Source organism: Dipodomys ordii, unplaced genomic scaffold (assembly GCF_000151885.1).
Source record: "Dipodomys ordii isolate 6190 unplaced genomic scaffold, Dord_2.0 Scaffold182, whole genome shotgun sequence".
Classification (NCBI taxonomy): Eukaryota; Metazoa; Chordata; class Mammalia; order Rodentia; family Heteromyidae; genus Dipodomys; species Dipodomys ordii.
Genome location: NW_012267398.1, coordinates 191,075 through 218,393, shown reverse-complemented (window position 1 = coordinate 218,393; position 27,319 = coordinate 191,075). Strand labels below are relative to the sequence as shown.

General features: G+C 43.2%; 1 protein-coding gene across 1 annotated transcript in view; it reads right to left on the bottom strand.

Annotated features, from left to right (window-relative positions):
• Hmgn3 (high mobility group nucleosomal binding domain 3) overlaps nt 1-24,186 on the bottom strand; it is a 30,396-nt gene extending 6,210 nt beyond the window's left edge. Inside the window, exons 1-2 of the mRNA XM_013034103.1 lie at nt 24,016-24,186; nt 5,667-5,717 (exon numbers count right to left, since the gene is read on the bottom strand). Coding sequence (XP_012889557.1) covers nt 5,667-5,717; nt 24,016-24,030 — 66 coding nt within the window. The 5' untranslated portion in view covers nt 24,031-24,186. The remainder of the gene's footprint in view (nt 1-5,666; nt 5,718-24,015) is intronic.
• Between the last annotated feature and the right edge of the window lie 3,133 nt (nt 24,187-27,319).

The following is a 27,319-nucleotide window of genomic DNA, read 5'->3' as shown; positions in this document are numbered from 1 at the left end:
CATATTCTAAAACCACACCGCTTTTTTTTCTTAAAACACATTAAAAAAAAAAAAACAACCAAAAAACCGTTCCAGCACCATACTTTTCCTGTCTTACCTGCTGCTTCCTCTCGAGAGGAAGAGTACAGTGCTCAACACATCCATCCTCACTAACACTTATTGAATAAGGGAACTCAAGCTATCCCCCTATTTCTTGCTACTTTCTGCAGGGTTTGCCTCACGATGCTTAATGCTTTAATGCTTCAGATCACATCCTGAAGGGGGCCAAGCAGGCAGCAGGTGTGGTCTTGGAGCATGTGCCATGATGCTGAGGAATCATGGGAAATCTCGAACCTACACTTAAGGCAGTCTAGGTGAGTCTGTCAGGCCCAACTGGGAAGAATTATGTCTTGCCATCTCCATTTTTAAGAACTTTCTCAATGAGTAACATCAGAGAAGCTAAACTCATTTTCCTTTAAACTACTGAAAGAAAGGAAGGGCCTGATTCTCCATGGAGCATTTGAACCCTGGGGTCTCTGAAGAAAGATCAGAGCTGGGCTTAAGGCCAGCTAATGAAATATGCTGAGATGAGAAGATGGCGCAGGTTGCGTGGTTGGCCGCACACAGCAAGAGGTGGTACTGGTCGGCACACAGCTGGAAGCACAGCCCCCGAGGAGGCGGGCATGCGGCAGAGCCTCCGCAGGAAACACCGTGGTTGTCATGATGTATTCACCACGAGGCACCCACAAATCCCTAGGAATCAGGATCCAGTCCCTGCCTTTCCCACAAGAGTCAACCATCACTTGAAGAAAAAACAACAATGAAATGGACGCCTGTAATCCCAGCTACTCAGGAAGCTAAGATCTGGGCAGAAAACTCCAATGGACTTTTTAATCAACTGACCAGTAAAAAGCCAGAAGTGGAGCTGTGACTCAGGTGGTAGAGTGCCATCCTAAAGTAAAAGAGCTAAGGGACAGTACCCAGGCTCTGAATTCAAGCTCTAGTACTGGCACACATACAACATCCTCATTTAAACCTGAAATCAAATATCCTGTGCTTCGTCAAGACGCTTTCTGAGTTGGACAGAAAGAATAGCTACCAATCACCACTCAGAACCCAGCTCTGGCTCACAGGGCAGCCCGCAGAGAGAGGAGCCCGCAGAGAGAGGAGCGGCTGCACACCTGCTTGGTGGTCAACCTAAGCGCACCATGTTGGCTTTACTGTTCATCCTACCTGGCTCATGTCTGTTTCCCCTTTTCCTGGGCTAGCCTTTCTCTTCTAGTTCAGAACCTCCAGTGCCTAGCAGGGGCCTTCCATTAATATTGACATGAATGGAAGAAGTAAACACTAGTTCCTCTTCTAACACCTCTAGCTTAACCCTGAGAAAAGACCAAATATGTTAGCCATTACTCAGCACTGCCTGTCAATTGTTGTTAGGGGGAAAAAAAACCCCACTACTGCACTCTGGCTCTGGTCCTTCCCTCCCCACGTGACCACCCAAAGTGCAACTCAACAGGCTCAGTGACGTCAGAAAACCCTTTCCAATCAAAGCATTCCTCCACACAGCATCCAGCTGTTCCATCGAATGCACTTCGCTCGACCGGGACAAGACATCAAACTAGAAAGCTTAGGAAATTAATGAAAAAACAAAAACAAGTCTTCTCTCTACAGGTTATCCAAACCAGCCAGCCTTTACAAATGGCTATTTTTACTGTCAAACCATCTTATGAAAAAAACCAGACACCTTGAAATTTCCTATCCGGTAATAACCACCATAAGATATTTTCTTTTTCAGTGCACACAGACAAGGCTGAGACTAACATTTTACTAAGTCAGCAGGACCAATTATGCATGCAAGTGTGGGTGCCTTCCTGGAAAGTTCCATCAGCTTCCACAGCCTTAAAATCTATAAATGATTGGACTATATTTATTGCACATGAAAGAGACACGACTGCTATTTTTCCCCCCCTCTTTAAAACAACCCTAGCATCTCAAGTACCCATTTAAGACTCAGCCTGGCTAGGGATAAATTAGAAAAAAAAAGTAAGAATTTCTCTTAATTTGTTTATTCAGTGTGAAACCTCAGGAAAAATGGCCAAAAAGCACAGGAGGGAAGAAAGGCTTTAACAACAACAAATCCCATCACAATGACCCACACAATACATGCGATGTGAGCGTTTGCCAAGGTACTGGGGACATTAGAATGATCTCAGGAAACATTTACTGATGGTTATCATCTCTCCAGGCCGGACACAATTCTGGTGAAGGCCACCAGTAGAAAGGCATGGGTTCTCTGTCTCCTAGCACGTAGTGAAAGCAGCACACAAGTCTAATCTTACAAGGACAAAGTTCTCAAGGAGAGCTGGATCCAAGTAGAAATGCTGGACTTCACTAACTAGCATTAAAAATATCTGGGCCATCTCCTTGGACTTTGGAATTAAGTCTTTTATTGGGGGGAAGGGGTAGGGAGATACTGGGGTTTAAGCTCAGGGCCTCCAATGGTTAAGCTGGCACAACACAGCTGAGCCATGCCCTGCTTGTCACTGGTTATATTTAGGACTGGGTCTTACTTTGGGGCACATGCCTAAGCCATGATCACCTACTCTAGGCTTTTGATGGTTGCTGGGATTATAGGCACATACTACTCGGTCTCGCTTCTCTCTGTGAAGGCAGAATATAGACTTTCTCTGCCTGGGCTGGCCTGGCACCGTCATCTTCCCATCCCAGCTGTCACATAGCTGTGCACACCACCACACCCAACTTGAGTGGGAAGTGAGTGATCTTATGAAGTGTTCTGCCCAATCTAGCCTCAAACCACGTTCCTTACATTCTCAGCCTCCCCAGTAGCAAGGATTATGGGCATTAAGCCACTAGGCACTTAGCTTGGAAAGTATGCTTATCTTTATGAGCTGTGTTTTTGCTTTTGAACCTGACCATGTATTTCCAAGTAAACACCAAAAGACAAATTGCTTTTAATTGTCAAAACAGATGAGAAGTAGAGTTTGTCTTCCTTTGAAATCTGGCAAGAAGGGAAAAATATATATTGTTAAGCCTACAATGAACAAAGGTAAAGACCAAGAAATTGGTTTTGTCAGATTTTTCTAAGTACAGGAAAAGCACATGGAAGCAGGATTTTGCATGAGGAGATCTGGACATTTCTCCCGGGTTCTGCTACTTCACAGTTGTCACACTTGAGCAAAATTATATTATTTCAGAGATTTTTTGTTTGTTCTTAGCTAAAATAGGAATAATACCTATCTGTAATCAAGTCACAGCCATTCTCTGATGTGCACCATTTCTGTCCCTTGCTTTATCTTTGCTTGACAGAAAATGCCCTTTTCTGTTATTGTTATACTGGTAGGGGTCTGGAGCTCAGAGCCTGGGTGATGTCCCTTAGCTCTACCACCACTTGAGGCACACCTTCACTTCCAGAGTTTTGGTGGCTAGAGAAAAGTCTTACGCACAGACTTTCCTGCCTGAGATGGCTACAAATCTCAGACATCTGCCTCTTGTGTAGCTAGGATCACAAGACTGCTGGTGGCTCAGGCCCCAGCACCAATTATTTTATTTATCCAATTATTTTCTTTTTCCTTACCACAACAGAGGTTCTCTGAAAACAGGGCTTTTTGCATGTTTTTCACTGTAAACCTTCTCGCATTGTAGGTGCTCATAGATTTTTGGTAAGAAAAGTCTGCACTGGTCTATTGCTTAATGGTAGAACATGAACTTAGCATGTACAAGGCCCCAGCACAAGAAGAACAAAAACAAAAAATTCCAAGGAGAACTGGACCTTAAATTATTGTATAGATCAGACAAAATAATGGATTGAAAGAGCTTGGTCAACTGCTGAGGATAATAATGGTGATATATTGTTAATCATTGATTACCCAAGTGTTCTGCAGAAATACACACTAGCATTGCCATTCAAATACTCAGCACCGGTGGAAGGTTTTCAAAAGAGGAAAGACCTCTGAAATCACTATCTGTTTACCATCATCAAGGCTGTGTAATCCCAGAGACAGAACTGGAAAACTCAGCCTGAAATAAATCCCAATTCAATGGGATCAATCACCATATAGTTTTGACAGTGCTTTTTTACCCTAAGCTACCAGCCAAAAGACTGACCTTCTCACAAGGTCAATGACCGAAAGACATGATTGTGAGTTTTAAACTGGTGTCGATTTAAATGACAGGATCTTGTCTAGAGAAGATTTTTGCTACTAATAGTATTTTAAAAAATACAGAAACAAGATGAAATCAAATGTAAAACCAGCAACAACCTAAAATTATAAAGTAGAAAAATCTTTAGGCTAAAATAATATATATGTTTGTTTTATGTCTCTTCTAACCAGTTTGATTTGCTTTCAGTGTAGAGGAATAAAAAAGATTACTCTTGCTAAATTTTACTGCATATAATCAATTTAAATACCAGTTCCTGAGGAGAAACCCAAATCTGTGCATGTGTCCAAATTTTAAACCTCTAAGGTTACATTAAGCCAACTCTCTTCAAAGTCACATTTGCCATTTTCTAAGGCTATGTAAGCACTTGTCATCTTTCAGATGTTTTTAGCACTTCTGTGATTACACACTTTGGATTACCAACTTCATGTTTATCCCAAATTCTGTTAGACAGTGGATGCTTGGTCCGTAGATGGTAGAAACAGGCAGTTTTGTTTTTGCTTTTAAATTACTTCTTTGTAGCTTCTGGTAAAGATTTTCCCCTTTAGCACAATGAATTTCCTTGTATAGATCCTGTGCAGGGGTTTAGGTAGAAGGACAAATGCCTCTGAATTATTAACCACAGTCTGAATCACCCAATCAAAAGAATCAAGAGACTAGATGCTGGTTTTGCCTGTCCTTTGACCCCTTTTTGTTTATATGCTCAAGTGTAAGAGCTGTAGCTTGCCACGCACTGTAAAGGTTTCTACATCAGGGAATGGCTGTCATCACAGATACAAATGCATCTCATGTCCTCCTTTCTCATCCGTCTCCTTTTAGATGCTGGTAATTCTACCACAAAGGGCCAAATACGAGCATCTCTGAGAGGTGCTTCCCCTTCAGCAGCTTTCTGTATTTTAATCAGTGTCTTTGAATTATTACCTAATTTTGAATCACTGCCTAATTAGTTATCTGAAAGCCCTAAAGAGTTTTCCTAACTTAAACAAAGCTTTTGTGTTTTTTTGAGGTATTATATATCCTTTCATAGTTTTATTCATTTTTTACCTAAGACATGGATGGATCCTTTTAGCTCAATACATCTAAAAAGTAATTGATAATTCACTTACTGGAGCAGAAAATTTATGAGATCAACAGCTTTTCAGTTTCCTGCTATGAATGGCGCTCACTCTGTTCTCCTTGATGAATTTACCTATTATCTCATTCCTTGTCCAGAAGGAATTCTCAGTATTCCCTCTAACAGACAGCAGGACCAACAGATGGATGGATAAACAATGCAGTAATCGGGAATACCTCATCAATATACTGAGTGAATCATATCCAGGCAAGAGAGACTACACAAAACCCTTTATCCAGCTTATGCAGTCTCAGCCATCTTATTTACAACAGTATTCACTCACACAGAAATGTTCTCCATAGTATTAAACACTGACATTTTCCAGAATTAAATGGAAGATGTCAGATGTGTATATGTGTGTGTGTGTGTGTGTGTTATATATATGTATACTTACCTCCCGTTTGGTTACTTTGGGTCCATCTTTGCCCTCTGCATTCTCTGGAGACTAGAAAAGAAAATTATTTCAGTGAATTGTCTTTAAATTGGAAATTACATGCTATAATAAAATGAAAATACACAATGCTTATTTTAACTCCTGGGACCAGAGAAGCCAATAGATTGACTACAGGGAAAAGTAAGTTTAGGAAAGAGTATGTTACACTTACACACACACACACACACACACACACACATTTAGCTGCATAGTTGCTCTACTTTTAAAACAGGACTGGAAAAGGGGCCGTAAACCCTTATTCACAGCGCACTCCCGTCTCCCCAAGCAATTTTCACTCATCTGTCATGAATGAACCATCAGCTAAAGCACAGGGACTGGAAAGCCAGTTGATCCGGATCCGCTTGCTTGTTTGAATCACTACGTCCTTTAAGATCAAGGATAGGAGGCGGCCAAGGAAGTCAGGACTACCACAAAGCTTCCAGACCATTTTTTGATCTGATCTGCTGTATTTGTCACAGATTGGTATTTTTCCATCATCGGCCTCAGCATCTCTACAGCATGCCCTGCTGTGGCGAGATGGCCAGGCGCAAGCCACCCCTAGCTGAGGCCTTTCCTGACTTTGGTCCTTCCCCTGGGCAGCTGTCTGTCCCCTCCCATGACAGCTCAGACCTGATGGAGACAAAGGCTGCACACAGCTATGGGGAAAATGCCTGTTACATTTTCCCTTATGTTTCAAAGAAAAGTCTACTTTTGGTTGGTAAAACACTTCACATATCCCAATATGTTCCTTCCTGCATGTAAGATAAAACAAGTATGCTAATTAGAAAAGGAAACTCCCTCCCACATTTTACGATATGACGGTGAATACAATACTCTTTCTCTAAGGCTCAAATGGGTCATGAGTACAAACAGAGCTCCCATTAGAAGAAAATACAAATAGCAAAATGACATTTGGCACCACACTTGGCTCAGCAAAGTAACACAGCTATATAGCAAGGCCTCATCTGATGAAAATGAGTGCAAAATGTGTAAGATTATAAAATTCACTCTTTCAGAGGGGCAGTTGTTCTCAAAGAACAACTTGAGGAAAGACACAGAGCACAGGACAATGAGACAGCAATTCCAATTTTGTCAAAGTACTGATTTGACACTACAAATTCAGTAAATGCAAAAATATTTACATGCTGTAACAATGCAATGACATTAAACATAGGCCATTTGGAGACAGAAAACCTACATTAAAAAGCTAATTGGTGGCTCACCAATAATTCTAGCTACTATGGAAGCAGAGAACTGAGGATCCGTTTGGAGACAACCTGGAGAGAAAAATCTGGAAGACTCTTATCTCTAATTAACTAGCAAAAAGCTGAAGTAGAATTATGGCTCAAGTACTAGAGCTCCAGCCTTGAGTTAAAAAGCCAAGGAAGAACACAAACCTCTGATGGAGGGAAGGAGCGAGGGAGGGGGGGAAGGAAGAGAAGGGAAAGAATGAAAGAAGGAAAGAAGAAAGGAGGAAAGAAGAGAAAGAAAGACTACATAGTATGATGCTATGGTTTAAAAAGCTTAGATAATAACATTGTAAACAAGATGTAAGTATTGTTTATAATCTGTGAAAAATAAAAACGTTTCTAGGCAAAGGACACTAGGAGCCTTCTGTAGTCCTTGGACTATCTTCTCTCCAGAACCACCCACGAGACATTAGCTCCTGCTTCCCAAATCACCTGTCTCCTCCTCCAGCGTGGCAACTTCTCTGTTCTGAAGGAAGAGGGCTTTCTTGCTGGCCCCATTCTTGCACAAGAATGCTCATATCATGTATCTTCTGCTGTCTGTCGGTTGAGTTAGTGCAATCTCAGCAGGCTGAGCACATGAAGACCACTCCCACACAGGTTAGTTGGCTTTGCTCAGTTCTGCAGTTATAAAACTCAATGCTCCTGAACTGGGAAGGTGGCTCAGTGGTGGAGAGCTTGCCTTGCATGCATGAGGCCCCGGGTTTGATTCCTCAGCAGAAAAAACCCAGAAGTGGCACTGTGGCTCAAGTGGTAAAGCACTAATCTTGAGCTCAAGAGATGAGGGACAGCGCCCAGGCCCAGAGTTCAGGCCCCACGACTGACAGAAAACAAAACAAAACAAAACAAAAAAACCCAACTCAATGCTCCCCACACACCACTCTCTACCATGACTCTCGAGTGTTCTATGAATGCTCAGTCTCATTCATTCTGGTCAGGAGGCTGGGACTGATCTAAGCAGTTTAGGAAGTAGCACACAGCTATTCAGAAAAGTTGATGTGGCAATGACATTTTTCCATTCTCTTCTAAACTAAGGGTTCACAACAGGCAATATGACCAAGAGATCAGTCTTTAAATGCCCAACTAATGATGTTTGTGCTGCATGCACTTTTTTTGTGGAGAGATAGAGAGCAAGAACGAGAGCAAGAGCGAGAGAGCTGGTGGTTCATGTCTGTAATTCTAGCTACTCAGCGGCTGAGATCTGAGAACCAAGGTTCAAAGCCAGCCCATGCAGAAAAAGTCCCATGGGACTCTAATCTCCAATTAATCACCAAAACCAGAAATAGAGCTGTGGCTCAAAGTGGTGGAGTGCTAACTAGACTTAAGTAGAAAAGCTCAGAGACAGTGCCTAGGCCCTGAGTTCAAGCCTCAAGAGTCATTTAAGGATTCAGGTGGACCTGTTGCAACAATGAGAAGTACAAATTGTCATGTCAAAAAGGAGCTTTACAATGTCAGTAGGGGGGGGAGGGGGGGAAGGATTGGGGGGGAGGGGGGAGGCTGGGAAGGGAGGTGAAGGGTAAACAAAGGAGGAGGCTGCAATGCTTGGTAAGAAATGTATGCATCATCTTGCCCATGCAATTGCAACCCCTCCGTACATTATGTTCACAAATAAAATAAAATTAAAAAAAAATAAAGAGCTACAAAACTCAAAAAAAAAAAAGAAGAGAGAGGGGAAAGGAGATTAGGGAAAAACAGTTTTTGGAAATGTCAATTACTTCAAAGGTGAAGAACTGCGAGTGTAGACATAGCTGAGTTCTCTGGCGATCTCTCCACGTGGCTTTCCATTAGCAAGCTCATGCACAGTTCCTCTGGGGTCATGTATGACTGCGCAGAACACGCAGGATATGAATGGCCGTATGAAACAGGACAGTGGCTTGATCACACACAGGCTATCTGTCTCTTCAGCCATCCATGAATGACAGGTGATAATGAAATCAGAGGGGTTTTGTTTAGGATCAAGTGAGAAAGGTTGCAGAAATAATCTCGTAACTTGTGAAGTAGTCCACTGATGTTATATGACAGAAAATATGCAAGCTCTTAAGGAGTTTTCTGAATGACACATGGAATTATACTCAACAGTCTTACGGTTGGCACATTTTTTTCCATCAGATTGTCTACCAAGTGGTCCCCTGGTTTGGCTGCGTAGGTTTTAATAGGTATACCCCTTTGGGAGGATCTACCATTGCAGTCTGACCCATCACAAACCTCCTTCCCAGGAACCCTTACAGCGAGGAGGTCAAGACAGGAAGGAGGAGGAATGGTAGGAAAGCTCGCCATTTTCTGTCCTGCGCTGTATCTGAGGAATAAAGGACAAATAAAGGCGGGAAGGAAGGCAGGTGATTTAGATGCAGCTCAACCCGCTGGTGGGCTGAAATGGAGGGTGAGGCAACAGGATGAAAACCAGAATGGCCCAACAAAATGTCCAAACACCTACCTGCTAAGCCTGGGTGGCACCTGAGAGCCAGCAAGTTGGCAAGGGTCACTACAGAGAGAGGGCAAGGGCACAGGGGAGAGACTGGCCCCCGGCAGCTGGCTCAGAACACAGATCTGGCCAAGCGAGGACCTGAGCTTTGGCAGGATTATTTTAAGTTGAACGCAGTTGACCCAGGGCCATCACACAGCAAGCAGGTAACTGGCCAGACACAAGCCAGAACCTCTGTTCTGGACTAGAGCTGGACAATACACTCCCAGAAAGGTGAGATGAAGCAGAGTGTGATGGCTCCTGGGGTAGAGAGGAAGGGTGGTGGCCCACTGAGGTTTGTGTTCATCCCAATGGAGGCCAATGGGTTTGTTCCAGGCCCTAAGGGGCCTCATGGTTCTAAGGAGCCGATGTTGTGTAGATTCTAGTGTCTTCCACTGAATCAGGATAGTTAGATGCCTTCTTTTTTCCTTTCATTTTTCCCCTGGGTCATGGGGCCTGAACTCTGGGCCTGGACGCTGTCTCTCAGCATTTCAGCTCAAGGCAAGCACTCTACCACTTGAGCCACAGTGCCACTTCCAGCCTTTTCTGCTTATGTGGTGCTGAGAAATCGAACCCAGGGCCTCATACATATGAGACAATCATTCTACCACTGAGCCTTCTTGAGCTAAACATGTAGCATCCATGCAAGCCGATGTGTATCAAGGTATGTCAAGTTGGCCAGGTGCTGATGGCTCATACCTGTAATCAATCCTAGCTATACAGGAGGCTGAGATCTGAGGATGATAGTTCAAAGTCAGCCCAGGCAGAAAAGTCTGTTATTTCCAATTAACTACTAAAAAGCAAAAAGTGGAGGTGTGGCTCAAGTGGTAGAGGGCTAGCCTTGGGCAGATACACCAGAGTAATTGCTACGTGGTTAGAATGCAGGCAAACCATACAGGCCGTGTGGAGGGTGGGAACACAGCAGGGTTCAAACAACTAGAATGCTAAGGCTCACTGAGGCAAAATCCTTTGCTGATCTATTCCTACAGAAGCTAACTTGAATATTTTATTATGCTAGTACTAGGATATGAACTCAGGACCTAGACACTGTCCTATGGCTTTTTTTAAATTAAAGGCTGGTGCTCTACCACTTAAGCCACATCTCCAGGTCTAAATTTCTGCTGACTAATCAGAGTTAAGAAGCTCTCAGGTTTGTCTGCCTAGGCTGGCTATGAACCGGTATCTTCAGATTTCAGCCTCCTGACTAGCGAGGATTGCAGGCATCAGCCACTGGCACCGAAAGACTTGTACTTCTAAGAGTGCAGGCAACCAGGGCTGTAACTTTACAACTTCAGTGAATTAGCTGAAAGCCCAGAGCACTTAGGAAACTCAAGTGACCACTTGCCAACAGTCATAAAACAGATTTCATCTGCAGCCCCGGTCATCTGTGCCAGCATGCTAAAACTCCGGGCCAGGGGACCTCAAGTGCTTCTTCTATCTGGAAAGTATCTATTACATCAAGGTGATTTCTCTCCCACTTGCTGGCCAATAGTTTTATTTTTACATCTCCAAATTTCTTTAAAAAAAAACAAACCCAAGCCTAGACTTCAAAGAAAAAAAAATGTACCTATCATTCCAATGATGAGCTTGCCAGTGATTTGGACACTAAAGTTCAAATAAACTCACCAAGAAAGACTGAAAGTTGTCTAATTCTGTCACCTTTCAGCTCAATTTAACACATAACCACTTGATTCATACAAGATTAAATTTTCCTCATAAATGAAGTTATTGCCCATGAAATTCTTATGAGGTTTTTTTTTTGAAGTAACAGGTAGTTCCCTTGAGATGAAAATATTTCCAGGACATATGAAAGACACTGGCGATTTTATTCAAAGCCACACAGACTGTGTTTAACATCTAGAGTGCTTTTCATTCATCCTATGGGTTCCATGTTTCAAATCCTCCAGTATTGCACTGCGTATTTAATTTTTATTCATTTTTTTGTAGGACTGGTCAGAGCTTTGTGTTTACTCTGTAGGCCCTCTACCACTTGAATTAAGCAGGAGAACCTTTTTGCCTTGGTTAGGCTTCAAATGAGGACTTATGTGTATGCTCAGCCCTCCTGAACAACTATCTATCATGTATACCTCCTGCATAGCTGGTGTGACAGGCATGCACCATTATTTTGGATTTACTGGTTGAGATGGTGTCTTGCTAACTATTGGCCAGGCTGGCCTTGAACCACAATTCTCTCAATCTCCACCTCCTCAGTATCTGGAATCATATAAGTGAGCCAGCATGCCCAGCCCTGCAGTGTCTTATTCTGAGGGTGCTGGGATCTGAACTTAAGGGCCTCCTCCTTGCTCAGCCATTGATCTACCATTTGAGCTATACCTCCAGCTCTGATTTATTGTTGGTTATTCTGTACCTGTATTGTCTTTCTAAGTAATCTTTGAATGTGCCAGATCATAGTGCATTAACAAAGACGGCTGTATCATATTTCTTGACTACTATTTCTTCCTCAGTTTGGCTCGACAATTTCACCAGGTATGAACTCAAATGGTCTAAGATCTGAAAACCAGTATGCCTGCTCCAACTCTCCAGCTCTTCACGATAACAGTCACTCCAAGATGAACCCTGTGGCTCAGGCCTGTAATCCTGGCTACTTGGGTTGGAGGCTGAGACCTGAGGATCAAGGTTTGAAGCCACCTGGGTGAACAAATTTGGGATACTCTTATCGCCAATTAACCAGCAAAAACGGCAGAAGTAGAGCTGTGGCTCAAGTGGTAGAGTGTCAGCCTTGAGTAACAAAACCAAGTGCACTTAAACCCCAGTGCTGGCACACACCACACACGTGCACACACACACACACACATGCATACATGTGCACACACACATACACACAAAGACTTTAGATGAACTCAAAACAAGAACTCTCTTCTGAGAGTTACTTAGAGGGAATGTATTTCATCTAGATAACCAAAGAGAAGAGAGAATTTCACCTTTTCATAAAAGATAAAAGTAAAAAAGGCATGCTCAAGTGAAATTTTACTAGAGTAATAGATAATTCATAATATATGAGTAATATATTTGAGACAAGAGAAATAGCTTGAACTATTCTGTACCCTTTTCCATGTACATGGGTCTGCACAGATAGGATTGTGGAGAAAAAAACCCAGCTGAGCCTAAATTCCTGTGTGGTTCACACTTGACTTTGGGCCTCAATTTCTTCACCAGTACAAGAGGAAGGAGCTGGGCCTTCGTGCCTCCGGTGCGTGTGTATCACTGCAGCTGCATCCCAGGGAAAAGGATGGGGCAAGGGAGCAGAGGACAGGAGCAACATAGATGGAGTCTGCATGGATGTGGTCCAGTGCTTTCCTCACGGCAGTCCTGGGAGGATGGACAACCAGTGTTCCACCATGTTAGAAGCACAGAATCAAGGCCAGGCACATAGGAACACGTCCAGATGACTCAGCCTTATCTTTCTGATAAGTTGAAGAAAGTTCAGACTCTTCATAGCACAGCATTCAAGTAGCTGGGGTTCACCAAGGGCCTCAGATGGGGGGTACAGATAGCAAAGAGCTTTCAGGTTGGGAAACACCTTCTGCTGTGGCCCTAGCCAAGGCACACAGGATGGACACGGGTGCTTACAGAAGCGTCTCACTTACCACCCTCCTGAATTAACAAACTAAAAAGACACATGATGAAGCAGGGCGCCGGTGGCTCACGCCTGTCATCCTAGCTACTCAGGAGGCTGAGATCTGAGGATCACGGTTCAAAGTCAGCCCAGGTAGGAAGGTCTCTCTTTTCTCCAATTAACCACCAGAAAACCGGAAGTGGCACTGTGGCTCAAAGTGATAGAGAGCTAGCCTTGAGCTGAAGAGCCCAGGCCCAGAGTTCAAGCCCCACAACAAACCAGAAAAAAAAAGACATGGTAAGAAACATAACTTTTACTATTCTGAGTTGTTAAATGGTTATAGATATAGATCTAAATTTTGTGTTGCTTTTTTTTTTGGTATCACTCAAAACTAAAGACAAAACATGAACTCATTTTATAGCACTTTTTTTTAGTGTGTATGTGTTTGTGTGTGTGTATGCACGCACACATGTACTAAGGCTTGAACTCAAGGCCTTGTCCTCTACTTCTGGCCTTCTGCTAGTTAACTGGAGCTAACAGTCTCTCAGATTCCTCTGCCCAGGTTGGCTTTGAACTGGGATCCTCATATCTCAGCTACAAGCATGAGCCCCTGGCTCCCGGCTTTTCAATGTGCCTTTGAATTGCTGTTGCATTTGCTATCTTCTCAGTATCATGAGATAAAAAGCCAGTCTTAATATTCTCATGTTACAAATTCAAAGAAATCAAGCGATCTGACATGGTACTAGGCTTTATTTTTCTATTGTCCAGATATGAATCACCATCTAGCAAGAACGAAATACAATTGTGATGCTCAAGAAACTTTCGCAAAACCAGTCAGGTAGTTATGATGAGCTCTACAAATGACCACTAAAAGAAGAAATTTAAAATTAAACCTTGTAACTGAGAGGTAAAATGAGCAATGAAAAGTAGGTTAAAATAATGCAATTTTTTTAAGGCACACATGGAAACCTAAGGAACTTTGGAAGGAATCTTCCTGTTGTTGACTTTGAAATAGCATTTTCCTATGTTTCCTAGTGTGACCTTGAACTCCTGGACTTCCTGCTTGTGCCTCCAGAGTTCTGGGATTACAGGCAGGTACCACCAAGTGCCCAGCTAGAATGCTTCGAAGCTTCACATTCCAAACACCTCAACTCTCCGGTACATAATCTCCCACATAAACCATACCTCCTCCTCAGAATGCCTACAACGCAGAATTTAATTGCCTAAAAGTGAAAAATCACAAATTATAGCTAAAGAGAAGGGAAAATAGAGAAAACCTAGGAAAAGCCAAGTGTAGATTTTCTATTTCTTTGCATGAGTTAAAATAATCAAGACCGAATTTGAAGAGAATACAAGTCCCTGATCACAGAGCATGAATCCTGATTATATATAAAAATGATAGGATAAGATAATGCAAATAATGTATCTTGACTTTTAGGCAAGGTCAGCAGTTCAGCCAACTAATACAATGTGAAGAGAACAATGCCAAGACTTGATACAGAGTTCCCATACAGAGAGCACTTCATCTATGTACAGGGCTGCTTCCACAAACAGTAAAACATACAATTACAGCACAATACCTTGTACATATGTTGATTCCTAATAATTTCCTACATTTCTATTTAAATAAGGTAGGTGCCTAATGAGTGGAAAACACAAAGCTCAGATCTGGATCATACACAATCACTAGTACTACTTAAATTTGGAAGATTATAATACAGATATTTCAATTACAGCCACTAATTCCTCCTAAAATATTAAACTTACGGACCAATTTGAAACCCTTCACCATCTTCCCCACTCCTACCAGAGGACAGGCACAGTGTTTGCTTTCTGTGTGACTGATGGAGGCCTTTGCCTTTGCCCACAGGATAGAAGACTGCCGGGTGCCCATGGCTCATGCCTGTAATACTAGCTCAAGTGGTTGAGATCTGAGGATCACAGTTCAAAGCCAGCCTAGGCAGGAATGCCCATGAGACTCTAATCTCCAATTAACCACCAGAAAACCAGAAGTGGCGCTGTGGCTCAAGTAGTAGAACACTAGCCTTGAGCTGAAGAGCTGAGGGACAGTACCCAGGCCCAGATTTCAAGCCCTATAACTGACAAAAAAAAAAAGAGACAACTACTGGATTTAATAAATACCATCCCCAACAACCCACGACTGATTTGACTGAAAAAGCAAAATGAACAGGAAGAAAAAAAGAGTATTCAACATTTTGATCTGATTTATTTTCAACTCTGATTTTTCAATTACTCAGGAGACTAACATCATACTTCACCATACTAGATCGTAGGAAAGTGGACAGTTCAAATGCTATTTATTTTAGTCACCACTTCCAAATTGTACCCAGCAGAGAAATGGTTTAAACTTTGGTTTAAAAAAAAAAGCAGCAGGTTTTTTTTTGGGGGGGTGGGGGTGGGGGAGAATAAAGGAAAGGAAGAGTATTGAACTGATTTGCCAAAGCAGTTTAATCTTTATATGGAGATATTTTTCAACTTTCTTTTCTCAGAAAAATTAACCATGTAAAAACGTACTAAAGTTTGTGTTCTTCTAAAAACAATGCAGTTATGTTGTTATCAAGCAAGGACTTTTATAACTATCATCCATCAGATGTCCCGGGTGGGATCTGCCTGCTTCTTCTCCAATGCAGGTGCCATTTGTCCTGCAAGATGAAGCTAAAAGGTTTGTTTTCATCAGTCGTTGGGCTTGAATATAGAACTTGTCCCTGAGCTTTTTCCACTCAAGGCTACTGCTCTACCACTTTGAGCCACTGCGCCACTTCCTTTTCTGGTGGTTAACTGGAGATAAGAGTCTCACAGACTTTCCTGCCCGGGCTGGCTTTGAACCAAGATCCTCAGATCTCAGCCTCCTGAGTAGCTAGAATAACAAGCATGAGTCACCAGCACCCAGTGAATCTGGAAGTTTATTAGAGCCTACTATTTCATTGTAGTTCTGTGTGTGTGTGTGTGTACATGTGTGTGTAATCACACACACACACCAATAATTATGCCTGAACTCAGGACCTTGAGCTCTTGCTAGGCTTTGTCCACTCAAGACTGGCACTCTACTACTTGGGTTATACCCCCATTTCTGGCTTTTATCTGGCTAACTGCAGATAAGAGTCTTGAAGAGCATCTACCTGAGCTAGCTTCAAACCACAATTTGCAGGTCTTACCTCCTGAGCAGTTAGGATTGAGCCTCTTAAGTCACCAGTTCTGACACATCATGGTTCTCTTCATAATTAATACCCTAATCACAACAATGGGCATTCTTCAGCTGCTCAGCCCATGCTTGGGCATGTACACTACCATTTCATTTTAATTCCCACAAGACTATGAGGTAGGATATTTATTATTTACAGCTCAGGATACCATGTCTTTGGAAATTAGGAACACAAATTTCATGAAAGGTTAAGTAAACTGCCCTATATAGTTACTATAGAAGGAATGCTGGAAACATATGGGGCTCTAGAAGGGAAAGTATGAGCTATTTTTCAACTGATTACTTTCTTACCCTGACAATAATTCATTTATTAACTTTTCAACAATCATCTACAGCATTTCCATTAAGGGTTATGGGGAATAAAAGATCAAAGCCTTCAAAGATGTCATGTCAGATCAGAAGGATTACACAACAAAATCAAAATTAATTAGGAACAGGAATAATAACCTGTGTAAAAACAATCAAGTAATCTGCATCAACTTAGAATTATGGCTCCAGATAACAACACTTAAAAAACCAATTAGTCAAGAAATGGAAATAACATTTTCTTATTGTACCGTTTGCAGTTATTTCTTTTTTCTTTTATTTATTCCCTTCTGTCACTGGTTTTGATTTCTGTACCCTTTGTCTTGTATAAATTTATCTGATTTGGGGAGGGGAAGGGAAAGCACAGAAATGGTGGGACAAAGGGTGAGCTAATTCAACAATGGCACTCACTAGATAGAACATTAGAAATGAACTATACAATCTGGGGGGCAGAGGGTCTGGAGGGAAAAAAGTGGGAGAAAATGAGGGAGGGAGTGATACTTTTCAAAAAGAAATGTACTCAATATCTTGACTTACATAACTGTCACCCCTCTATGCATCACCTTTACAATAAAACTTAAAATAAAAAAAACAACAAGGATCAAAAAGCTATCATCCCTAGCTCTTAACAAGACAACAGCTTACCAACATTTCTTCTTTGAGCACTGAGTTTGGCCAGATGTTTGAATGCTTATAGCGCATAGTGTTCCTCCTTCATGGTTCATGACTGTGTTTGTCATGATTTATGAATACTGTGGCTTATGCTCACCCATCCTGTCAGACCAGACATTCTTTTAACAACACAGGATAATCTCATTCACTCTAAAATGGGATGAAAACAAAACAAAACAGTATTTACATGCAATTTCCCAAGGTGATAAAATCTTGCATAAAGGTGGTACTCGATAAATGCTTACTTAACACGGAGAGAATAAATAACATGTACAGCCCTGTCATTTTTGAGTTTTATTCAAATACAGGTTCCATAGCAATGCATAACTCAATTAAACTCAAATATTTATGGATGTCAGATCCTTTTACATTCAGACTGTGACACTCAATATTGCTACAAAGATAATTCTCAAGTAGTTTATACATTCAAATCAATCCCTATCAAAATCGTAGAAGGGTTTTATTGGGGGGGGGAAGGGGTAGAAATTCAGAAGCCGATTCTAAAATAAAGGGTCTCCTAGAAGAAAGAACAAAGCATAGGATTGGTACTACCAGATGTAAGATTATACTACAAAGCCAGTGTGATCAAGATAGGTTAGTACTGGTATCAAGACAGACTTGTAGATAATGGAATATAAGGGAAACCATGAGACCTATGTTTCTTTGGGCCTGGCTTACTTCACCTAATATAATTTTATACAATGGACAATCCAGAAATAAAGCTTTACATTGATGATGAACTGAGTTGGTCATGGGGATTACCTCATGGCCTGCATGCTGTCCCTGAGCTCTTGCTCAAGGCTAATATTGTACCACTCTGAGCCACAGCTCTACTTCAGGTTTTGAGAGGTTAACTTAGAGTCTCATGGACTTTCTTTGCCCTGGCTGGCTTTGAACCATGATCCTCAGATCTCAACCTCCTGAGGAGTTAGGCTTACAGGTATGAGCCACCAGCACCCAGCAAAAAAGATGGGTCATATAAGCAAATAGTGCTAATTGGATATTCACATTTTTAAAAAGGGGAATTAAATATTTTATCTCACCCACAAAATTAGTTCAAAATGGGTCACAGATCTAAATACAACAACTAAAACTGTACAATTTCTAGAAGATATCTGTGGTGTTAGGTATATCACTGAGTGGATAAGGATTATTTTATTGTTCAAAAGATACCAGGAAAACAAAAATGAGTTAGGCACCGCGGCTCACACATATAATCCTAGCTACCTAGGAGGCTGAGATTTGAGAATTACAGTCCCTAGCTAGCCAGGGCAGACAAAGTGGAGAGACTCTTTTATCTCCAATTAACCAGCAAAGTAGAGGTATGGCTCAAGTGGTAGAGCTCCAGCCTTTAGTGAAAAACAGAGCAAGAGAATGAGGCCCAGAGTTCACATCCCAGTACCAGCTTTCCCAAGAAAAAGAAAAAAAAAGTAATGCTCAACACTAGCAAAGAAAGTATGTAAAAATGGGTTGGAAGCAGGGCTCAGTTTGGTAGAGCACTAGCCACTGACCAACAGCTTTGGGTACTGAGTTTGAGTCCCAGTCTCGGACCAAAGGAAAATTAAAGAATGTAAAATTCATACATTTGACTCTTACCTCACATGTCATTGTAACAAGCCAACAATCCAACTTTAAAATGGGCAATGAACTTAAGATACACATGAAACTCGCTAACACAAAAACATTATTAAAGAAATATAAATGTAAAATATATAAAAGTCACCAATGTCTATAGGCAGAAATACATCACAGTACTAGGTTTGAGCAAGAAGCAACTTTCATATGCTTGGGAAAACAGTCCAGAAGTTTCTTTAAAATGTTAAATACTGCTGGGAGCCAGTGGCTCACACCTGTAATCCTAGCTACTCAGGAGGCTGCGATCTGAGGATCCTAATTCACTGCTAGCATAGGCAAACAAGTATGAGAGATTCTTGTACCCAATTAACCACCAAAAAGAAGTAGAGCTGTGGTTCAGCTGGTAAAGTGCCAGCCTTGAGCAACAAAGCCAAGTAAGAGTTTGAGGTCCTGAGTTCAAGCTCCAGTGTTAGCACATGTGTGCACACACACGCATGTGCACATACGCACGTGCACGCACGCGCACACACACACACACACACAAACACACACGAAGAATTTAATAACAAGCTACCATATGGACCTCAAAAAAATACACACTGAGCAAGACTTTTTTTGGTAAAATTTCCCAAAGGGCAAATCTACAAAATTAAGAATAAAACAGTATGCTATGGGGTAGAGATGCAGTAGTAGATGCTGGATATAAACACGAGGTTGAGGTTTCCACAAAGCTCTGAAACTACACTATGGGAGTACCTGAACAACTTCCTAATTTATTACACACCACTGAATGATACAGTGAGGGTCCTACACTCTCACTTGGCTGTTTCTCTCAAGGCTGGCACTCTTTACCACTTGAGCCAAAGCTCTACTTCCCACTTTTTGCTGGTTAAGTGGCCATCTCCAGTTTGTCTGCCCGGGGTGGCTTCACACGTAATTGTCACATCTCAGCTTTCTGAGTAGCTAGGATTACAGGAGTGACACAAGGGGCATGTAGCTGAAGTGTATACATGGACTTCATGGTAAGTTAAGATCATCTTCAGTAAATCTTTTTCTGGTAAAGAAATTTAACGCCTGGGCTGGGAAGGTGGCTCAGTGGTACAGTGCTTGCCTTGCATGCATGGGGCCCTGGGTTCGATTCCTCAGCACCACATAAGCAGAAAAAACTGGAAGTGGCACTGTGGCTCAAGTGGTAGAGTGCTAGCTTTGAGCTGAAGAGCTGAGGGACAGTGCCCAGACCCAGAGTTCAGGCCCCACAACCGACAAAAAAAAAAAAAAATTAATGTCTACCTCTTTTTACAATTACTTGAAGATGATTCTCTAAAAGTATAAAATTAGTTGGGCACTGGTGACTCACACCTGTAATTCTTGTGACTCAGGAGGCTGAGATCTGAGGATCACAGTTTGAAGCCAACCACAGGCAGGAAAGTCTGTGAGACTCTTACCTGCAATTAACCACCAGAAAACCAGAAGTGGTGCTGTAGCTCAGGTGGTAGAGCACTAGCTTGAAGCAAAAACAGCTCAGTGCCAGCGCTCAGGCAGGAGTTCAAGCCCCACAACTGATTAAAAAATAAAGCAAATTCTTATCTACACTGCTTCAGAGTGTCTATACCTCTCAACACTGTGTGTACTGTGTGTGTCTCTCCAACACACACACATTCCACAAGTGCTCCCCTTCTTAGCACAATGCTTCAAGGATAAGGACAGGAACAGTACAAAGGATGGGGAAACCAGTTCGCTGATGCTCTTAGGCCAAGCCAATGATCCCAGGCCTCCCTGGCCTCTGCTTCTTTGTGAAACACTAGATCATCACTAGACAACATGACTACTGCAGGCACTAGTGGTCATGTGACCAGAACAGCTTAGAACTCAGCCACTCACTGTTCTGCCATTCATCCTTTTCCTGCTCTTTTGCTCGTTCCCTACCCAGTTTATAGCCAAGGAGATGCAACTGTAGCCTTTACAAACTCAAAAACAGATCACAATGCTAGGTTCTATTGTGCTTCAAAACCTAACACAGAGTTCCTTTATAAAAAAAATTGTTACATTTAAGCTGAACACTGGTGTCTCATGCTTTTAATCCTAGCTACTCAGGAAGGTGAAAGTTCATGAGACTAGTATCTCCAATGAACCAGCAAAAAAAAAAAAAAAGGCCAGAAGTGGAGGTGTGGCTCAAATGGTGGATCTTCAATCTTGAGTGGAGAATGACACACGAGTGCCAGGCCCTGAGTTCAAGTCTCAATACTGGACACAAAATCAGGTTTAACTATCACACACACAGATATAACACATGTATAGTTGTGGGTGTATGCATATACATATCACCAGTTCTAAATAATCTTACATAAAAATGTTTTCAATATGGAAGACATTATGACCTTGAAGTTGTGTAACACATTTAGTCATGTTGAGATATAATTAGATTAGAGATATTCAAATACCTGAAAACAGAACATGACTGATTTTCTCTTTGTGCACGGGAGTTCTTCCCACCTTTCAGGACTATCCCAACCTCAAACTATTTCCTTGTCTCTCCCACAGCCTTTGTGATGCAAGTCTACATACTTCACAGCATGCACACAGCTGCAGAACAAGCTGTGGGGGCCTGACAGCCTTAAAACAGGGCCAGGATTCCACATCTCCCTGACTTTGTTGTCACTTTTTGCTCTGTAGAACTTAGAAACTAATTAAATAGTATTTCTTGATTTCCAGGGAAAGGTGAGACAAAAAAGCTAAGATGAAAAAAAAAAAAGGTATGAAGGGAAGTCTATGTGTGTGCATGTATGCATGACCGTCCTAGGGCAGGAAATCGGGGCCTGAACACTATCCCTGACCTTTTTTGCTCAAGGCTAGCATACCACTTTTGGCTTTTTTTATGGATCACTAGAGGAATAATCTCATGGGCTTTCATCTGGCTTTGAACCATGATCCTCATATCTCAGCCTCCTGAGTAGCTGGGATTACGGGTGTGAGCCACCAGTGCTGGGCCAAAGGGTGGCAGTTTGAAAGCGATGTATATAATGCACAAAGAGTGGTTCTTTAGTCGAGGAAAACAACATTGTGGAGTCGTCTATGAATGCTTTGGTAGTTTCTTGGTACTCCAAAAGCTAAGACAGATGAAGAACCCAGGTCCCTGGGCTTCAGATACGAGCATAAAGCCTTCCTATTAAACAGTTCCTTCTTGGAAGAATGATTGGAGTCCTGAAGGGCACACACAGGAGCCTGTACCTAGGTGTTCCCCAGGGCCAGGATTCTTGGTAGGCAGCCATGGGCCTTCTAGGGATGTACCAGAGAGCGATCACCATCCCCCCTCAGCTAGCCACAAAAACACATTTTGTCAGAGGATGCTGCGTTTTCTCAGCATGGCCCTCAAAAGCCAAGGTCTACTTATTGGCACATAAGGGACACACATCTAATTTGCTGTTTATCTACACAGGTAATCATTCTTGGGGCAGGGGAAGTAGCACCAACTCACCCTGTAACTCATTTTTATTAGCATATGTTAATGGTATAAAGAGGCATCATCAGGACATTCTCAGAGGCATAGAATGTATTTCAAGCAGATTCATCTCCTCATTGTACCTTTTAATACCTGCGTTTGGATTCCCCTTTTTCAAAGAGTAATGAATTTCACTGTTATTTTCATGTTGTGTGTGTACACTCTGCTGCTGCTACCTCTCAGTATCTTCTCCTTTCTCTCTTCCCACTGTTCTCTCCCAGCTTCCCCCTTTATTGTGCTTCTATCTCATTTTTATTGTTGTTGTGTTACATCTAGGTTCATACCTGAATGAAAACGTGAACTAGTTGGCTTGTCTTCTAACTCACACCTTGATCACTTACTGGCTCCTGATTCCACTAGAGTTCCCAACCCACCAGGTATCCTCTGACAAAACGCTGGAAATCAGGCCATCACCTTAATAGCCTTGTTCCAAAACCACCACCCTAGAAAAAAACGATAGGGCTTTCAAAATTAAGTTTAAATATTGAGTCTCAAGGCTCATCTTCTCAGGCCACCAGCACCTTCCTATTTCCTAATTCTTAAATTCCAACCACCTCCACAAGGGAAGAGGAGCAAAGACTAGTTGGGAGAGGATTCTGGGATATGCCACATCAGCTTCTTGGCTATTAACTAATGGTCGGTGAGATTTAGGCAGTTTTTGTGCTTATGAACTCCATCCTTGATCAACCTATTCTGAGACATGAATAAAAGAATCCAAGTCATATGGTGCAGAGTAGGAACACATTAAATACTAAGCATTAAAAATACTTTAATTACTATGCCTTCTTTAAAAAAAAATAAGTGGAGAAGGTATGTTTGCCCCCAATTCTTAGTAAGAAGGCAAATGGTACTGAATTTTTAAACCTCCAATATTTTTAAATAATGTAATCAAACACCACCGCCACCATCATCACCACCATCATCACCACCATGTCTCTGATGAAAGAGAATATTATTATTTGCAATCATGCTTCCAATCGAATATTCCTCCTGGCTGACTTGAGATCCCCATTTTCTTGGGGACCCTGCCCTTCCCTGACTGGGTCACTGCCTGCTCGAAACCCCGACCCTGAGCCACATCTGGGACCCCACGCGCGGTCCTCAGTACCCGCGCGGGAGCACCGAAGGGGAGCGGAAGACGAGACTCCGAGCCGGCTCCCTGGGCTCGCAGGCTGGAGGGGCCCGGAGCGCCCGCCCCGCGGCCTCCCCGCCGACCCCGGAGGCCAGCCCGGCCCCGCTCGCGCCCTCGGCGCCCTGCTCGCTCCAGGTCCCGCGCCGCGGGCCCGGCCTGGCGGACGCGGGGAGGAGGGTGTGGGCGCGGGGTGGGGGTCCGGGCGGCTCTCCCGCCCTCCCCCGCGGGCCCCGCTCCGGGGTCACCCCGACCTCGGCTAGCCCGCCTCCCGTCCCGTCGTTTCTCTCCCCTTCCCGCTCCCCGCCGCCCGCGGGGCCCGGAGTTGGCGCGGAGGAAACTCCTCCCGCGGAGGGGGCGGAGAACCCGGCCCCGCGGAGGCCGCGGACCCCGTGCCGGGGAGGACGGGCCCCCGAACCGGGAGCGGCCGGCCGGGACGGGCGTGACGCCGGGGACGGACGCGGGGACGGGCGGAGCGGGGACGGACGAGGGCCGCAACAGGCATCCGGGAGCGCCCGGCCCGAGTTGCTCCCGCGCGCGCCACCAGACCAACCGTGCGTGCGCACCGCCGAAGGCCTGGGCAGCAGCCTTCTCCCCGGCTCTCCCTTTAGGCTGACTTACCTTTCTCTTCGGCATAATGACTGTGTGGTCGGGGGAGAAAAGTACAAGCCGCTGGCTGGGTCCGCGGGCACCGCCGCCCCGCCGGGTGCCGCCTGGATGTGCAGTCCGCCGGTCCCTCCCGCACGTGGCACCGCGCAGCCCGGCCTCCCGACCTGCACCCCAGCGACTCCCTCCCGCCCCCGGCCCTCCACTCGCTCGCCTGCCGATCCTCCAATGAGGAGCTCCGGCCGCCGGACGCGAGGCTCCATTGGCTGAGGCCCCGTTCTAAATTCCACGAGGCCACGCCCATGTCCGTCCCGCCCCCGTACGCGCTGGTGTGGTTTCCACTCCGTGGACAAATCTGCCTGGCGACTGAGCATGCGCAGTTCAACTAGGCGCCTCTGGACACCCAGTGTCATTGTTTTAAGCTCCTTTTTTTTTTCTCTTCAGTTAATGGGAGCAGAGTGCAATTTCATTAGAAGGGAAATAAAAGAGTAAGGATGGACACGTTAACTTTCTAATGTGAAGGTATATGTAGCAAGTACTTTATACTTAATTTTGTGGGGGAGGGGGCGCTTGAACTAGTGGCCTGTGTGCTTCCCTTAGCTTTTGTGCTACCATTGTACCACACCTCCATTTTCAGCATTTTGGTGGTTAATTGGAGATACAAGTGTCTCAGATTTGAACCTCTATCCTCAGATCTCAGCCTCTTGAATATCTTGCATTACAGACGTGAGCTACAGCACCCAATTCTATCATTATTGTCATTTTTAATGCTTATGTTGTCCTGTCTAGTCAATGAGAATCTATTCAAATTAATGTCTGGTTCCCCACTTGTGATTGATAGATACCTACTCTCAGGCATTCACTAGGTGACAATGTGATTATACTCAGAAGAACTATGATAAAAGTCAATCTATTACTTTAGAGCTGCAAAAACGCTGAGGTTAGTAATTTTACCCATTAAAATAATAGTAATAATGAAGGTATCTTGGAAGAGAGTTAATTTGCCAAAAATCTGACAGTATTCTTAGCTCAAGGCTAGCACTCTACTATTTGAGCCACAGCGCCATTTCCAAGCTTTTTCTGCATATGTGGTGCTGAGGAATCAAACCCAGGGCCACGTTCATGCTAGGCAAGCATTCTACCATTGAGCCACCTTCCCAACCCAAAGTCTGGGAAGACTTTTTTTTTTTGTCAGTCCTGGAGCTTTGACTTTGGACCTGGGTGCTGTCCCTGAAGCTTTTGCTCAAGGCTAACACGCTACCACTTGAGTTACAGCACCACTTCTGACTTTTTGTGTTTATGTGGTACTGAGGAATCGAACCCAGGGCTTCATGCATACAAAGTAAGCACTCTACCACTAAGCCACCTTCCCAGCCCTCTGACAGTATCCTTAAGCCATGGAAGATACTGTTAATAAGACACATGAGAAAGATGCTAAGTAGAACAATTTACATTGAACCGTTTTACTTTATGGAGATATAAAGATTTTGATGACAAAGGTAAGATTAATTTTCTTCTGTGTGATGAAAAGTGACTCACACAATTGACTTCATTATGCTTCTCAAGGCCAAATGGTCAGTTCACAACAGCAAACAAACTCGTGATTATTTTTATTGCACATAATAAAATACTTGTGATGAAATTGAAGCTTGCTAGGTGACTAGACAAAGTTGATTATGCGAAACATTAAGTCATTTGGGTCTCTTAGTTCCTTTACAAGTGCTGAAAATAACTGTTGAAAAATAGAAATGGTTATCTTTCTTTTGATGTAGATTGCACAGGACTGAGCAGAGCAGGAATGGGGACTGAGCAGGAATGGGGAATTGAGAAAAGCATCTTTTCTATGAAAATAATTTGTTTCTTTTCTGTTAATCTTGTAAGAATTGTTTTTCTGAAAGGTTCCTGCTTTGGCCAGGTGCTTGGGCTTTGTTAATTACATTTCAGTTACATCCTTTTCCTGCTACACTTAAGACATCCTGTTAGAAGTTCCTTGAATGTTTGTTACATCCTGTGAATTAAATCACATCCTTCTGCAGATTGTGAACCTGAGCTCAGCCAATGTGAGCAGAGGGGCAGGGCCTTCGGGGTTAGTGATAAAAAGGGGGCAGCCTGCCTGGTGTGTGTGCTTGCTTGCTAGATGTTTTGGCTGGTGGTGTGCTTTTCTGCAAATGTAAACTTTGCCTTGTCCAGTTTCTTTTGAGTTGGTATCCTTGGGAACCATGTAAGAAAATAACATCTCAACATCTCGATCTATATCTAATATTTCCCTTCTACCCTTGTTTTTTTTCAGGATCTGGGAAATCAGCTCAAACCTCTGCTGGCAGCACTGAAGGTAAGAGTAGTTTGCAAAGATTTCACCCATCAGTAGAATTCCGGTTAGAGATGAACGCACCTGAGCAGAAGTGAAAATGCCACATGCAGGTCACCCTGCCACAATTTGAAAATCTGGTTAGTACATTCTACTGAGCACCAACCACTAAGGTAGTAAAAGCTTCTCTGAAGGATGCTAAGACAGGCAATATTAAAAGACTTACTACCTGAGGAAGAAATTAGTGAGCAAGCTTTTTTTTTTTGGGGGGGGTCCAGTCGTGGGGCCTGAACTCTGGGCTTGGGCGCTGTCCCTCAGCTCTTCAGCTCAAGGCTAGTACTCTACCACTTGAGCCACAGCGCCACTTCCGGCTTTTTTCTTTTTGCTTATGTGGTGCTGAGGAATTGAACTCAGGGCCTCAGGCATGCAAGGCAAGCATTCTTCCACTGAGCCACCTTCCCAGCCCATGAGCAAGCTTTTTTTTCCATCTCTAGATCCTTCGTTCTTTCCCACTAGAAATTACTGGAATCCTAACAGACCCCAGAACTTTCCAAACAAAAAGGCAAAATCATTGCAAAGAGTTCCAAAGTGAATTCAGGAGTGTAACAACACATTAAAAATTACAAGAGATAGCAAAAGCATATTCTTTATTTTGTGTTTAATCAATTTTCCCCCTGGGGCTGGATTTGAATATTTCTACAAACACCTCCTTTATAGCTAGGATTGCAAATGTGTGCTATCATGTTTGGATTGTGTTTTGAATTGAAGACTTTTGTTCACTTGGCCTAACCTCAGACCACAGTCCTTCCATCTCTACCTCATGTGTAGCTACAATCAAAATTTTAACTTGATTGAATGCTAATTTTTTTTGCATACTAACTTTGGAAGAGACTAAGGTGAGTTGTTACAAAGTGGACATGCGAATCAAGAGCTGCTTCTCCAGACTCATGTGAGCTACTTGCTAATGAATTCAGGTTTTTAGACCCCAACTCCAACCCTTCTTTTGTTATG